The following is a 15,661-nucleotide window of genomic DNA, read 5'->3' as shown; positions in this document are numbered from 1 at the left end:
TTTTAATGTTTACATTAGAATAGTATTATATATTTAGTATAGGTTTATTTTTTTTAATGTGTTCTAAATTACATAATTTATAAAAATAACATAATATAAAGTATCATAAACTTAAAAATGGGTCAAGCCTAATTTTTTTGCTCATGCCTATTTTTTGAGCCTGATATTTTTTTATCCAAAACTTCCCAAATTTCGAACGAAAGCCTTTGGATCTAGGTCGATAGCCTGACCCATGACCAGGTCTAATCATTGGGTCTCATATATCAATTTTCAAGTCAAGTAGTTTTATTTTTTTTATTGATCGTTGACAATACGATGAATATGCTTTTTTTCCCTTAAAATGTTAAATTGTAATAAGAAGTATGTCCATATAATATATAATATAATAAATTTTAAACAATAAAAATAAATTTGAGTAGTTTATTATTTTTAAGTTATCTTGGTGGATCTAGTCATGAGTCGGATAGTTGCATTCATATTTTTTTAATTGTCTCGACACATAGGCAACTACTTTTCCACCTTGCATCAACACACATCCAAGACCAGTGTAGGACGCATCTCTATATACCACATACTCGTTTCCCAACTCGGGCTGGATTAAGACGAGAGCTTGAGTCAACACCAATTTTAGCCTTTCAAAACTAGCTTGCCGGTTATCGGTCCATTTAAACGAAACATTCTTTCTCAACAACTTGGCTAGTGGAGTAGCGATCAGAGAGAACCTTTCAACAAATCTACAATAGTATTCAGCTAAACCGATGAAACTTCAGATTTCAGAAACATTTTGCGTTGTTTCTATTCTAGAATAGTCTTAATCTTTCTTGGATCTACACGGATACCCTCTACGAATTCCAAATGTACTAGAAAAATAACTTCCTTCAGCCAAAATTCGCATTTACTCAGTTTGGCATATAGTTTCTTTTCGCGAAGGATTTGAAAAACTTTCCTACGATGTTCATTTTTGGTTTTTGAATCAACTAAGATGTCGTCGATGAACACAACGATGAACTAATCAAGAAAGGGTTGGAACACTTGGTTCATTAAGTCCATGATGGCGGTCGTAGTATTGGTTAATCCAAAAGGTATTATAAGGAATTCATAGTGACCGTATCGAGTCTTATATGTGATTTTAGGCATATCTGCCTCCTTCACCTTTAAATGGTAGTACCCAAACCTTAAATCCATTTTGGAAAACACCGCTGCACCACGGAATTGATCGAACAAATCGTCGATCCTAGGCAGAGGATATTTATTCTTAACAATCAGTTTATTCAACAATCGATTATCAATGCACAACCTTAGGAAGCCATCTTTTTTTTTGACAAATAAAATTAGAGCTCCCCACGGAGAAACACCAGGTCTAATAAACTCATGATCCAAAATCTCCTGAAGTTGGATTTTCAATTCTTGAAGCTCTTTAGGTGCCATACGGTAGGGAGAAATGGACACTGGCAATTCCTAAAAACAACTCAATTCTGAATTCTACCTCATATTTTGGAGGTAACCCTTGTAGCTCCTCAGGAAATACATCTGGGAATTCTCTAACAGTTTGAATACTTTCAATAGTAGAGCTATTTGCATTCCCAACCATTACATAGGCTAAATAAGTCTCACACCCTTTCCGAACTATTTTTTTAGATACAATAGCAAAAATCAAATTAGCTAAATAGTTTCGACGCTCCCCAACCATAATGATCTCATTACCCTCGGCCATTTTCAAGCTTACTCTTTTGGAGGCACAATCTAGCTAACTTGATGTTCTACTAACCAATCCATACCTAGAATTAAATCAAACTCTCCAAAAGGTAATTTCATAAGATCTGCTAGAAACACTACCCCTTGAACCTCCAATAGGCATCTCCTATAGATTTTATCTACAACAACCAATTGTCCTAAATGGCTTACTATAGTAACTTCAGTAGTGGTTTCCTCTACCCCAATACCCAGTTTGTCAGACATATTACAAGTAACATATGAATGGGTGGATCATATGTCGATCAAGGCAAAAGATGAGACATAATGAATGGAAAATTAACCTGTGATAACATCGGACGTATCTCTATCCTTAAGACCTCAAATGACATAAATAAGGGTAGGCTGTCTAGCCCTATTTTGACATCGGCCCCTCAGAAGTAATTGACCCACTCTCTGATTTTGGGTCAGAGCTTGTGCTTGCCCATTTTATCGAGGGCAATCTTTTACCATATGCTTCGTTGATCCATACTTCAGACAAGCACCTAATTTCTTCCGACACTCGCCTGGGTAGCACTTACCACAATATGTACATTTGTAAATCATATAATCAAAATTAGCTACAACAACCCTTTATTGCGGAGAATTTGAACTAGTGGAACCAAGATCTCTCTTAAGCGGGACCTTACTCTTCTTCTGTTTTTCGCATTTCACCTATTTGATCTCCTCCACAATTTTGGTTTTCTCCCCAAGGGTACCAAACACCTATTCCTAATGTGGAGCAACCTGAATTTTGAGGTCAAGACGTAACCCATTTTCAAACCTCACACATTTGTTTTGCTCTGTGGTGACCATACCTTGACCATAACGGCTAAGTCTTAGAAATTCAACCTCATATTCTACCACAACCTTATCCCCTTGCTTCAACTTGATGAACTTGAGTCTTCGAGACTCCACATATCTAGTGTCCACATACTTCTTTTGAAAACCTTCCTAGAAATGTTCTCAGGTCAAACGTTCAACCTGTGTACCCCTCACAACTACTGCCACCAACGATACGCTTCATCTCTTAATAATGGCACAATGCCCTTCAACTTTTATTCTAGAGTACAATCAAGATCCTCTAGAATCCTCTCCGTCAACTCCATCCAGTACTCAGCCACGGTAGGGGTCGTTCCAGCAACACTCTTGAATATTTTTGCTCCATTAGATCGGAGCCTCTCTGTAACAGATCCATGGCTCATCGATCTCGTGTGGGCTTCAACAACCTTTTGCAGAACCCTTAACATCGCTTGCAAAACTGCATCGTCTTCATTTTCATAGCCTTCGCCATAATTGGTGGTAGAATTCTCTACGAACTCCTCAACGATTGGGTTTTCTCCCTAAACAATGGACAGTTCAACGGGTGCAGCCCTATGCGGCCTACCCCTACCACATCTACTTTGAGTGTTCATAATGCTTTCATGAAAATTTTAAAATCTAAAGTATATCTATAGTTTCTAATCCAAGCATTAGCCATTTCCTAAGTATTTATAGTCTATGGATCGCAGTTTATCTAAAGTTTCAAGAGTAACTGTAACTAAAGTAGGACCGACATCGGAGTCTGAGACTTAATTTCTTACAGAAAATCATTTTTTCAAAAGCTTGTGGCATGGTTTTTCCCAAAAATACCCATTTAGATGTATGCATACAGACCTATTTAAATTTTCACAGTTCGAGTTTTGTAAACCTGGCTTTGATACCACCAAATGTAACCTTCCAAACTCGACGTAGATGCTAAAACTGAATTTGGAAGATTACATAAGCCACCGAAATAACCTAGTACGGTCACAGTTTATAAAATAGTTGTTTAAAACATTTGTTTATTATTAAGGAAAGACTTCGCGTGTTATCTTCGATTTATTAAAAGACAAAATTTTCCCTAAAATGATAGAATTTAAAGTTTACTTAGTAAAAGTCGATTTTTAATTTTTGTATATTTTTGAAACCTCATTTTCATTCATACCAATGCAGCGGGAAAAGTGATCTTTAACATGAGTTTAATAGAAACCATATTTATATGCATGGATATTAATAAACCATATTTCAATAACGTAAGGTAAAATAGAATGTCATGCATACCTAACAAACACAAAACCTAAGTCCCATGCCACGGTTCAAATAAAATAGTACAATCTTTGAATAGTAGAAATTGCAATTAATGAATTTAAAATACTTTTATATATAAACAAATAATCTGTACTGAGTCTTCTGAATGCCGAGACCACGTCCTAACTTGGTGGATTATCTGTAGAGATGGAAATAAACGGGGGAGCGAGCTTTTGAAGCTTAGTGCGAGTCCAATCACAAGAAAATTAGTGTAAACGGCAGACAAAGCATGTGAAATAACAATTCTTTTAAAACAATCACAATCGTATAGCAAGTCGTAATAACGGTTTCGTAGATCAACAAATCACAATAACATCTCTACATTCACAGTTTTGTATGCACATGGCAATGCATGGCAATGCAATTTCAATATATCAAAGGAAAGATCCTACCCAACTCCGCTACACACCTCACTAGGAGTTCCCCTGAACTTAAACATTCTTATACATTGAGTTTTGGTTTAACCACCTCAGGTTTGTAGACAAGCTGCCACTAGGTTGTGGATGCGCAACAAATTCGTAGATAAAAACTACCACTAGGCTATGGATGCATAGCGAATTCACAGATAAAAACTCCCAGTAAGCTGTGGATAAATAACAAATTTGTAGATAAACTGCCATTGGGTTGTGGGTGCACAACAAATTTTCAGATAAACTGTTACTCTTCCTCTGTACATATCGTCTCATCCCATGCAATGCAATATGACATGCTTATAACATATCAATACAATAGCAATGGACATGCTTATAACAGATCAATACGGTAGCAATAGATATGCTTATAACAAATCAATGCTGTAGCAAAAGTCATGCTTATCATGAATTAGATTTAACGGTATCAAATGGCATGTTGAACATGTAATTAGTAATACAGAGGCAAAAAACATTTATTGTTCACATATTATACATATAATAGTAGTAATTCAGTCACTCAGATCATAGATTCCAAAATATGCATATCATCAGGGATTTAATTACGAGAAATAAACTCTAAAAACAGTTCGGGCATTATACAGTGACTAAATTGTACAATTCACGAATTTTTGGGAAAATTGTAAAATTTGTAAAACAGGGGTCACAAGACCGTATGGCTAGGCTATTTGAGAGGGTTAAGACCATGTGGAGGGGTTACACCGGTCGTGTAGTTAGGCCGTGTAATAGGTTGTGGCCATGTGAAAACATTAATTTACCCTACAGGAAAGACACGATCGTGTGGCAAGCTGTGTGGAAGGGCAACGAACTACCCTACGATTACAGAGGCACATAGTCATGTTGTCCACACACCTATGTGAGAGGCCGTGTGGTCCTGTACAATACACGGTTTGACACGGATTCACTTAGAAAAGAACACACACCTTTCTCCAAGGGTCCGGTCGATGTTCCTCACTCTTAATTCTAGTTGGCACACCTAAATCCGGTCCTTCAAATGACATATATATACAATTAACAATTGATGTCAAGTTTGGCAATATTTTCAAAAGATTTATCAAGATTTCAAATAGATCGATGAATCGAATTAAAGATTAAAGTTTGGAGATTCGTACGGCGGAGTTACTAAATTGAATAATAGGAACGAGGTGTACTTACCGCTTCTTGGCAATAATGGGGATGTTATTTATGAAAATTACTAAATTGCTAGAAGAATGATTGAACTTCATAAATTTTCAGGGGTCAAAGTGTAAGTTACCTATTTACTAATTTTAAACTTCATAAATTTAAAAGATCAAATTTTAAATTTCCAATTTTAAGGACTCGGCCCCTGCCAACACCCCTTGTTGCCGCTCCTATATTAACAATTCCAATAATTACTTATTATAAGCACTAAAGTAAATAATTAACCTCACTATAAATTGAATAACTCAACAGTTAAATATAATAAAATTAAACCTAAAAGAGAACTCACGTATTTATATATAATAAGACTTAAACTTAATATTTCAAAATTATCAAAGCTTTAACATTATCATTGAACCCAAGTTTCATTGCAGTTCTTGAGTATTTATTGACTTAAATATTGAAGTATGACATAGTGTTTAAATACTTTAATTTCTAACATAATTTACTCTCTTTATTTTTATAATGTTATTGATCAATCTAAATAGTTACTATCATTAACTTTTCGATTAAAATATTAAGTAATTATATATAAGCTGAAAGCGGATTTTTAAATCCAAAATGTAGAAGGGTTAAATTCTTAAAAGTAAAAGTAGATGAATTAACTTTCAAATGTACGAAGTGTATAAAAACTTAGAGTATATTTTAATCTTCAAATTTGTACTCTATAATTTGAAACAAATAAAAAATCAACTTAACACCGTGTGTGAACCGTACTAGTTTTTTTTTTTTTACTAAGATAGTGTATGGTACAATCATTAGCATAAAATATAAGAATGCATGTATTGTTTAACTTTTCATATAATCACTAGTATGGTCTATTCACCCTTTTCATTGGGTTGATTATTTGTTTGTGTCAAGTTATGGAGTATATATTTGACGATTAAAATATATTCTAAGTAAGACTTTTAGAATCGAACCGTTGGTTGAATTGGTAAGGCATCGGTTCATACAATTCGATTAAATAAATCATAAAAAATAAATTTATTTAAAAATAAAAAAAACTTGTTTAATTGGTTTTTTAGTCTGGTTCAACCGGTATGTACCAATTCACAGGTCTATTGGTCTGATGCCTCTCTTTAGATTGATACCCTAAGCTAGCTTGCCTAGTCTAGTTCAACAACTTTGACTCTAAATCTCTATACTTTGTGCATTTGAAATTTAATTCTCCTACTTCTATTTCAAAATTTTAATTTTTAAAGGTTTTTTTTCAAAAATAACCCACTTGCAAAATTATGTACGAAACTGACTCGTTTTGAATTGTTAATTTTGGTGCTGCTGTTGTCATTGGCAGCATCACCCTTCATAATGGGCCAACTATTGGCTAGTTTTAAAAAATAAAATAAAATTAGGTGTCGTCGTTGCCATTGGTGGCACCAGATTAAAGTGTGATTATATAAAACGTTCAGGGACCCGATGAAGCAGTTACCCTTTTAGATTAGATGAAAAAAGGGGTGCCACCATGATTGCTAGCGGCTCCAATTAAATGTTTTTGCATGTTAGGTCTATTCCCTTTTGAAAATAGATTTAAATAGCCCTTAAAAAATATAAGAATAACAAAAATAAACTCTTTTCATTTTATTTATTTATTTATTTATTTTAAAAATAAACTTAAAAAACTATATAAAATTCTTATTTAAATTACCAAAATATATCCCTAAAATTTTTTCCTCAAGTTTTAAATAATAATTTTTTATTTGAGGAAAATTCTTGAGGGACATATTTGGGTTATTTAAATAATAATTTTATATAATTTTTTAAGTTTATCATTTTTAAAAAATTAAAAAAAATGAAAAGAGTTTACTTTTATTATTCTTATATTTTTAAGAGTTATTTAAATTTAATTTTAAAAGGGGATAGACTTAACATGCAAATAGACCAAAAATCTAAAAGTATTTAATTGGGAGCCGCCAACAATAATGGCAGCACCCATTTTTTCATCCAGAAAGGGTAATTGCTTTATTAGGTCCTTTAATATTTTATATAATCACACTTCAGTCCGGTGCCGCCAATAGCAATGATGACACCAAATTTTTTTTTTCTAAAACCAATCAATAATTGGCCCATTATGAAGGGTGATGCCGCCAATGGCAACAACGGCACCAAAATCACTGTTCAAAACGGATAATTTTACAAATAAATTATTTTTGTAAATAATGAATTTATTTAAATTATTTCTGAAAAAAAAACTAATTTTTAAACTTTCAAATTATATATACCCAATATAATATTCTCTTGCACCATGAATTGTTGACTAACTTTGTTTTTATATACTTATTTGATTGCTGAGACAGTTAAAGATGGTTTTTTATAGTCGCCATTTCCTTGTTTTCAACATGTCAATTTTAAGGATAAAAAATTGAACATTTACTTTTATACAGTGTGCCAAATTAATACTTAATTATCCAGTATTAGGTAAGTTTATTACTAATCAATAAAAATTATTTTTAATAAATTATTTTTTTCATTTTTTTAATATAAAAAATTTTAAACTTTACTTTAGATATGAATGCCATTTAAATAAAATATTTTTCAATACAATGCTTAGAATTATCTATTGTCCCTTTCTAATTCATGAACAGGAGGATAATACGTTTCAGCGCATTTGATCCCACGTCCTCCTGCATTGATGACAATATCCATACCAATTGAACTAATACTCAATCTGTATTTCAATAAAATATTAAGATAAGAAAAAAGATAGCTTTCAATTATAAATAGACGCCTTTGATTAAATTTGCTTATTTTTCCTTTGAGTCTTGTGTCTTAATTGCAATGTAAAAAGAATATATATTTCAAATTGAAAAATATGTTAAATAAATTGTGAAAAATATCATTATTCAAAGTGTCAAGCGTTCATGTTTGAATGGTTATTTTTTAGGTTGAAGTATTATATGAGTTTTCGTTCTTTTCTAAAATTTACAACTAAATTTTTCTAATTTTATTTTTAGGAATTTATGTTCTTTATTTTTTCATATTTTAAAATTTAGGTCCAATTTAAATATCGTTATTTTTTTGATTAAATTTGTTGGTGTGATATTTTAAAATAAAAAAATATTCACTTAATATCTATGTAATTAAAAAATGACGTTGAAATTAAATTCTAAATTCTTAAAAAATAAAAATATAGAAATTAAATTCTAAATTTTTAAAAATCACATCTACTAAGCATATTTTAACCTAACTTTTATTAGATAATTTTCGTTTTCTTTTATATTTTTTTCGAAGAATTTCGTAGCTATGTAGTGAGAATTTTGTCACTGAATTTGACTAATTTGCATTTTTTTATGACTCAAATGACTTTTCAACACTCTCCAAGTGTATCAAATATATCATATGTTCGTATATACCAATTTTCAAGTCAATAAGTTTACTGTCTTTTTATGGATGGCTGAAAATACGATAATTTGCCTTTTTCTTTTCCTCGAAATTTTCAATTGTAATTAATATAATATATAGTAGGATAATTTTTTTAAAAAAAAAATTGAGTAGCTAATTTTTTTAATATACTTTTAACATAATAGGGTTATCAATTTTGATCTGAGTTTAAAATTTAATTTGAAGAATTTAAATATAAATTTGATCTAATTCGATTTGATAATAAAAAATTAATAATTTAAATTTAAATTGATTCAAAATTAAAATGTTTTGAATTTGAAATGATATTAATCTGGAATGATTTGAATATAAAAATAACCTAAAGATCACTTGAAATTTCTAAAACTCGAACTAATTTATCCTAATGACCTGACCGATTAATTAATAGATCTAGTTATAGGTATTAAGGGAAGTTTGGTTAATTACTATTAGGTTAAGGAAAAATATCGATATTATGAAATTATTATTGTGAATTTTCTATGTGTTGTGCTTCTGTATATTTAAGCATTTGTATTGATTTTGCTTGTGATGGGACTCACACTGCGTTTCATAGCTTATTCTCTTTTGATTTTTATCTTTCAGATAACCCATCAAGTTAGGACGCGAACACGACATCTGAAGGGTCTCGACTCAATCTTATTTACTAAAATATTTTCAAGTTATTATTTGACAATTTAATATTATTCAAAAATTATATTATTTTATTTTGAACTGTGCATGAGATTTAGATTTAGATTTTAATAGTATGCATGCCTTTTAAATTGTTTCTTTTTAAAGCGATGAAATATGGATTATAATTAAATATGCATGAAATATAGATTTTATTAAAACTATGTAAAAATCACTTTTCAGCTGCTAAATTTATAAATAAATTTTAGAAGAATAAATAAATTAGCTAATGTTTCAAAAATAGCCACCATTACAAGAAAAAGGAGTTAAAATTAATTGGTTTCCGTTGACTCAAGTGGTTTTTGAAAATTGGATAGGTTTTCTATTAACATTAACAAATGAAATTAACTATTTTAAAAACCACGAACACTACAAGATCATTGCAGTGGCTGATGTAATATTTCAAATTCGAATCTAACGTTTTGGCCAGGCTAAGGGTTGCAAAATATGTCAATTGAGTCTTTAAAATATCAACGTTGTATCAAATAGGTTTTCCATTAGCGTAGTAGATAATCTAAGTGTTAAATGTCAATTAGGATGTGGATTAAACTGTAAACTCATGTATATCTACCATATGAAAATTTTGGATTTGACATATTGAAAAAATAGTGTAAAAAAATTTAAATATGCGGTAGATATATATTTTTATAATTTGATCTACGTATTTTAAATACACTTCATCTCAAATTTGAGTTGGCATCTAACACCTAATATAATTGTTTAACTAATGAAAGGACTTGATTGATATGATACCAATACTTTAAAGACTAAATTAAGATATTTTAAAAATTGAAGATGAATTTTAAATATGTATACTTTGAGAATATTATGCCATAAGTAGTCACTCGTAAAGCACAGTAGTAAACAAGTTACGTTGCTTAGTCCTTGTTCAAACTTGACATGCTTTATTATAAAAATCAATGAAAAAATCAGTCTTCTGGTCTGAAGGAAATGCATGCACCGATTTAACTTCATTCAATTTTAAATTCTTTTATACATTTGGTTAAGACTTAAGATACTTAAACATTATTTATTATTTCAGAAAGGTTTCTTGCATTTAATATATTATTAATAATTTTTTATTGACTTAACAAAAGAATATATTATTTTTATTAATTTTAAAAATAGTTTATTTATTATATTTATATATGAAAAAAGTTTGATACTTAGAATTCTAAGAATATAACCTTTCTTTTGTAAATTTCATTTACCTTACAATAAAATTTTTTTTTCTAAGTTTTTAAATTCATCCATTTAAAAAAAATTCTAAAATCGTAAAGAGAGTGGGTCAAATAAGTGACAAATTTATTTATTTTAAAATGCTAATGAGTAAACAAATACATTTGATTACTAAGGATTAAAAGTAACATGAAAAACTTTTTTTTAAAGTAAATTTTACATCAAAATAAGTCAGTATTTTAAATACTACAGAGTCGTATTCTTCTTACTTTCCACTGATATTTCCTAAGAAATTAATATAAAATTACGGGTGGATTGAGGTCATAAATTCTGTGAAGAGTATGTCAAAAGCAGAGAAAAGAATAAATATCATTCATGCCCTCAAACATTTTGATCGAACTGCAAAAGTTTAAAATCAATAGAGGATATTTAAACATTTTTTACAGACATCAACTTTGAATCAAAAGAATCAAACAAAAGACAAATCAACATTTCTTTTAATCTATTTGTATTTCTCATGCACTTTGTTTTCTTGAATTTAAGTTCTCCTTTTTTGACTTCAAATATCACCACTATTTTTCTTACCTATAAATACATGCAACAATTGCACTCTTATCCTCACACAAATTCTGTGCCAAATTTCAAGAGCAAACCAAAAAAAGGCTGCAAATTCAGCTTTTCAATATCTGCTTTTGATCAATCGAAATGGCTTCACAAGTTTCTCAAATGCCTTCTTCATCACCCCTTTCTTCCAATAAGGATGAAATCCGTCCCAAAGCCGATTTTCAGCCTAGCATTTGGGGAGATTTCTTCCTCAATTGTCCCGACAAGGTATACATACATATCACCATATTGATATAATCTTAACATATTATTTGTTTAATTATTTAGTGATTCAATATGAAGAAAATTTTCATTGTTTTGAGCAGAATATTGATGCTGGAACTGAAAAACGCCACCAACAATTGAAAGAAGAAGTGAGGAAGATGATTGTGGCACCGATGGCTAATTCGACCCAAAAGTTAGCCTTCATTGATTCACTCCAAAGACTGGGTGTGAGTTACCATTTCACCAAGGAGATCGAAGATGAACTAGAGAATATCTACCATAACAACAATGATGCCGAGAACGACCTCTACACTACATCTCTTCGATTCCGACTACTCCGAGAGCATGGATACAATGTTTCATGCGGTAATTATTGGAACAGAAACATAGTGTTTTTAAGTTTCTTGAGAATATAATAGCATGGAATGTTTGATAACGATATTTCATTTTGGGTAATTTCATCTCAGACGTATTCAACAAGTTTAAAGACGAGCAAGGGAATTTCAAGTCATCCGTGACAAGCGATGTTCGAGGATTGTTGGAACTTTACCAAGCTTCCTATTTGAGGGTTCATGGGGAAGATATATTGGATGAAGCAATTTCTTTCACCACCAACCATTTAAGCCTTGCAGTAGCATCTTTGGACCATCCTTTATCCGAAGAGGTTTCTCATGCTTTGAAACAATCAATTCGAAGAGGCTTGTCAAGGGTTGAGGCAAGGCACTATCTTTCAGTATACCAAGATATTGAGTCCCATAATAAGGCTTTGTTGGAGTTTGCTAAGATCGACTTCAACATGTTACAATTTTTGCATAGGAAAGAGCTAAGCGAGATTTGCAGGTATGTTTTTTAATCTCTTTCACCCATTTTTTTCTTTTTCATCTTTTTTATTTATTTATTTATTAGTGGAAGGAGGGCTGAATTTATTGGAGACATCATTCTCAGTATAGGAGACAAGTTGCAAATGCTAATATTTGAATCTTATTAAATAGTACAAGTTAAAAGTGATGGCATCAACCTTGGATTCATCTTTTTCACCTATATCATTTTACTTATATATACTTTAATATTTGAGGTTGCCAATTGACTTAAATCTAACAACATGAATGTGAAACTAATTGAAACATTGAATATTCATTGTGCTAATGGGGTTTTTTATGATATCATTTTTTAGGTGGTGGAAAGATTTAGACTTTCAAAGAAAGTTGCCATATGCAAGAGATAGAGTGGTTGAAGGCTATTTTTGGATCTCAGGAGTGTACTTTGAGCCCCAATATTCACTTGGTAGAAAGATGTTGACAAAAGTGATAGCAATGGCATCTATTGTAGATGATACATATGACTCATATGCAACATATGAAGAGCTCATTCCATATACAAATGCAATTGAGAGGTTAGATTTCTTTAATTTTGTTGGTAATAGGTTAGGTTTCTTTAGTTGAAGTTAACATTCAATAATATATTACGAGAAATGATTAAATATAACGTTGAAGTTGGATTCAGGTGGGATATCAAATGCATAGATGAACTTCCTGAATACATGAAGCCGAGCTACAAGGCACTATTAGATGTTTACGAAGAAATGGAACAACTGGTGCCTGAGCATGGAAGACAATATCGTGTCGAATATGCAAAAAATGCGGTATGTACATCACCAAACATTTATTTTGTACACAAGAGATAAGATATTAGTTAAATTATAGATTTGAATAAACAACTAACTTGAATAATAATATATAATCATTTAAATATTATTTTTGAATTTGAATTGATATTCGTAATAATTGTTTGAGATTTTGTTGCCTCAGATGATACGACTTGCTCAATCTTACCTTGTGGAGGCCAGATGGACTCTTCAAAACTACAAACCATCATTCGAGGAGTTTAAGGCTAATGCATTGCCAACTTGTGGTTATGCCATGCTTGCTATTACATCTTTCGTCGGCATGGGAGATATCGTAACACCAGAGACCTTTAAATGGGCAGCCAATGACCCTAAGATCATTCAAGCTTCCACAATTATTTGTAGGTTTATGGATGATGTTGCGGAACACAAGGTATAATAATATATTTAGATAACCATAAGAAACTGAACTCTTAACTAAATAATTCAATGTCTTTGTGACAATCAGACGATGGTTTTTATCATGATCTAAAAAAAATAAAGTTTAATGTTTATATATAAAATGTTTAGTCTCAAATTGAAGAATAAGAAAAGAAATCTAGTTTCATTTTAGGGTTTTTAGTGAGGAAGTATTGTCAATAAATGTATTTTATCATCACAAAGAATGGTAGTTTAATAAACTGATAGATTTTAGGGTATATAGTGATAGAATAATTTTGATTTTATTATGGCTGCAGTTTAAGCATAGGAGAGAAGACGATTGCTCAGCAATAGAGTGTTACATGGAAGAATATGGCGTATCAGCACAAGAGGCATACGATGTATTCAACAAGCATGTTGAGAGTGCCTGGAAGGATGTGAATCAAGAGTTTCTGAAACCAACAGAAATGCCAACAGAAGTTTTAAATCGTAGCCTAAACCTTGCAAGGGTGATGGATGTACTTTACAGGGAAGGAGATGGATATACATATGTTGGAAAAGCGGCTAAGGGTGGAATCACTTCATTGCTCATTGAACCAATTGCACTTTAAAATTATGTTAATTTTTCCTCTCCAAGCTTGTTTCCTAAGAAATAGTTATTAAGTTCTAATTAATAATGTTTTATAATATTCATATATTATAAAAGAAAGTCCAAATCTATTGTCTTTGTACTTATTGGCTTATATTAATTCAATAAAGTTCTTTCCAAACTTTTCATTGTGAATATCTTCTATTTTATATATTAATTGATTTTTTATATATTTTTTGGTATAAAATAATATGTAATATAAAAATAAGATCAGTTATAAATACCGGAATTAAGATTAAAAAAAATCCACTAAACTCAACCACCTAAAGTCTATTCAGATAAGTTTTGAATTATTTATTTATTTATTTCGGTATATCATTAACTTTGAAAAATAAAATATTTGAGAAATTATTTTATGAATCTTTCCCACTACATTATTTATGGTTTATTTCCATTTTTGGTATAATGCCATTTCAGCAACTTTTTCCATATCATTGACAAAATTTTGGTAATTTTTTAATCCTAAACCTTGAACCATGAATCTTAAATCCTAAACCATAAACCTTGAATCTGGAACCTTAAACCCCAAACCCTAAATGTTGACCTCAAACCCTAAACATAAATATCAAACTCTAAACCCAACTCAAACTTTAAACCCCAAACCCGAATCTTGAACCTTGAACCTTAAATCCTAAATTCTAAACCTTGAACAGTTTCTAGTTTAGGGTTCAGGGTTTGGATTCTGAGTTTGGTGTTCGGGGTAAAATAGTTACCAAAATTATATGTCAGTGACATAAAAAAATTACTAAAATGCCATTAAATAACTGAAAATGGACCATAAATAATATAATCTGAAGGATCCATAAAAGAATCTCTCCAAAAAATCGAATATTAATTTCCACTTAAAAGTCAACAAATATATAACCAATCCCAAAAAATCAATAGTGAAATTCAAATTTGTGTTACACAATATGTTGCATCACATGTAATAAATATTGTAAAAAGATAAACGTCTTTTTTAACGAAACTATCAAATTTAACCATTAGTAGATGATAAAGGTTTTTGTAATCAAATAAATTATATTATAATTTATGTTATACAAAATTTGGTAATAAAATAAAATATATTATAATTTATGTTATACAATGTAGTATAATATATAAAAATATTGTAATGTTGTAGTATATTTTGTAATGACTATTTTCACCAACCAAAATATATTATTTAAATTTGAAATAACGTAAATGTTAAGTTTCTAATATATAATATTATATATGTACGTATGTATGAGTCAAGTACTGACGGCTACCAAAACAAAATGTTTTAAATCAAAGAAAAAAAAAACAATGAGTATATTATGTTATTAGTCACTAAATTATAAGTAAATTTTTATTTTGGTCATTTAATTAAAAAAGTTACAAATTAATTACAAATGTTTTCTAGATTTTTTTTTGGTCACTTGACTATTAAGTGACACTTTTTAGTTAGTATAATTACAAGTTTGGTCCTTGATTTTTATA

General features: G+C 30.4%; 1 protein-coding gene across 1 annotated transcript; it reads left to right on the top strand.

The window, feature by feature from the left end:
- Positions 1-11,249: 11,249 nt before the first annotated feature.
- LOC107903499 ((+)-delta-cadinene synthase isozyme C2) lies at positions 11,250-14,335 on the top strand. Its single transcript, XM_016829565.2, has 7 exons — positions 11,250-11,510; positions 11,609-11,873; positions 11,975-12,347; positions 12,682-12,900; positions 13,011-13,149; positions 13,316-13,564; positions 13,869-14,335. Exons 1-7 carry the CDS (start codon positions 11,385-11,387, stop codon positions 14,160-14,162), a joined length of 1,665 nt encoding a protein of 554 aa, XP_016685054.2. The 5' UTR covers positions 11,250-11,384; the 3' UTR covers positions 14,163-14,335.
- The last annotated feature ends 1,326 nt before the right edge of the window (positions 14,336-15,661 follow it).

Source organism: Gossypium hirsutum, chromosome D05 (assembly GCF_007990345.1).
Source record: "Gossypium hirsutum isolate 1008001.06 chromosome D05, Gossypium_hirsutum_v2.1, whole genome shotgun sequence".
In the NCBI taxonomy this organism is placed as follows: Eukaryota; Viridiplantae; Streptophyta; class Magnoliopsida; order Malvales; family Malvaceae; genus Gossypium; species Gossypium hirsutum.
The sequence above is the reverse complement of the archived record's forward strand: the minus strand, read 5'-3'. Positions and strand labels throughout refer to the sequence as shown.

Excerpts from the sequence above, each read along its gene's own strand:
- LOC107903499 (XM_016829565.2), top strand. The coding sequence starts at position 11,385 with ATGGCTTCACAAGTTTCTCAAATGCCTTCTTCATCACCCCTTTCTTCC. Across the intron at positions 12,901-13,010 it reads TATACAAATGCAATTGAGAG|GTGGGATATCAAATGCATAG; the intron begins GTTAGATTTCTT and ends AGTTGGATTCAG. Across the intron at positions 13,150-13,315 it reads TCGAATATGCAAAAAATGCG|ATGATACGACTTGCTCAATC; the intron begins GTATGTACATCA and ends TTGTTGCCTCAG.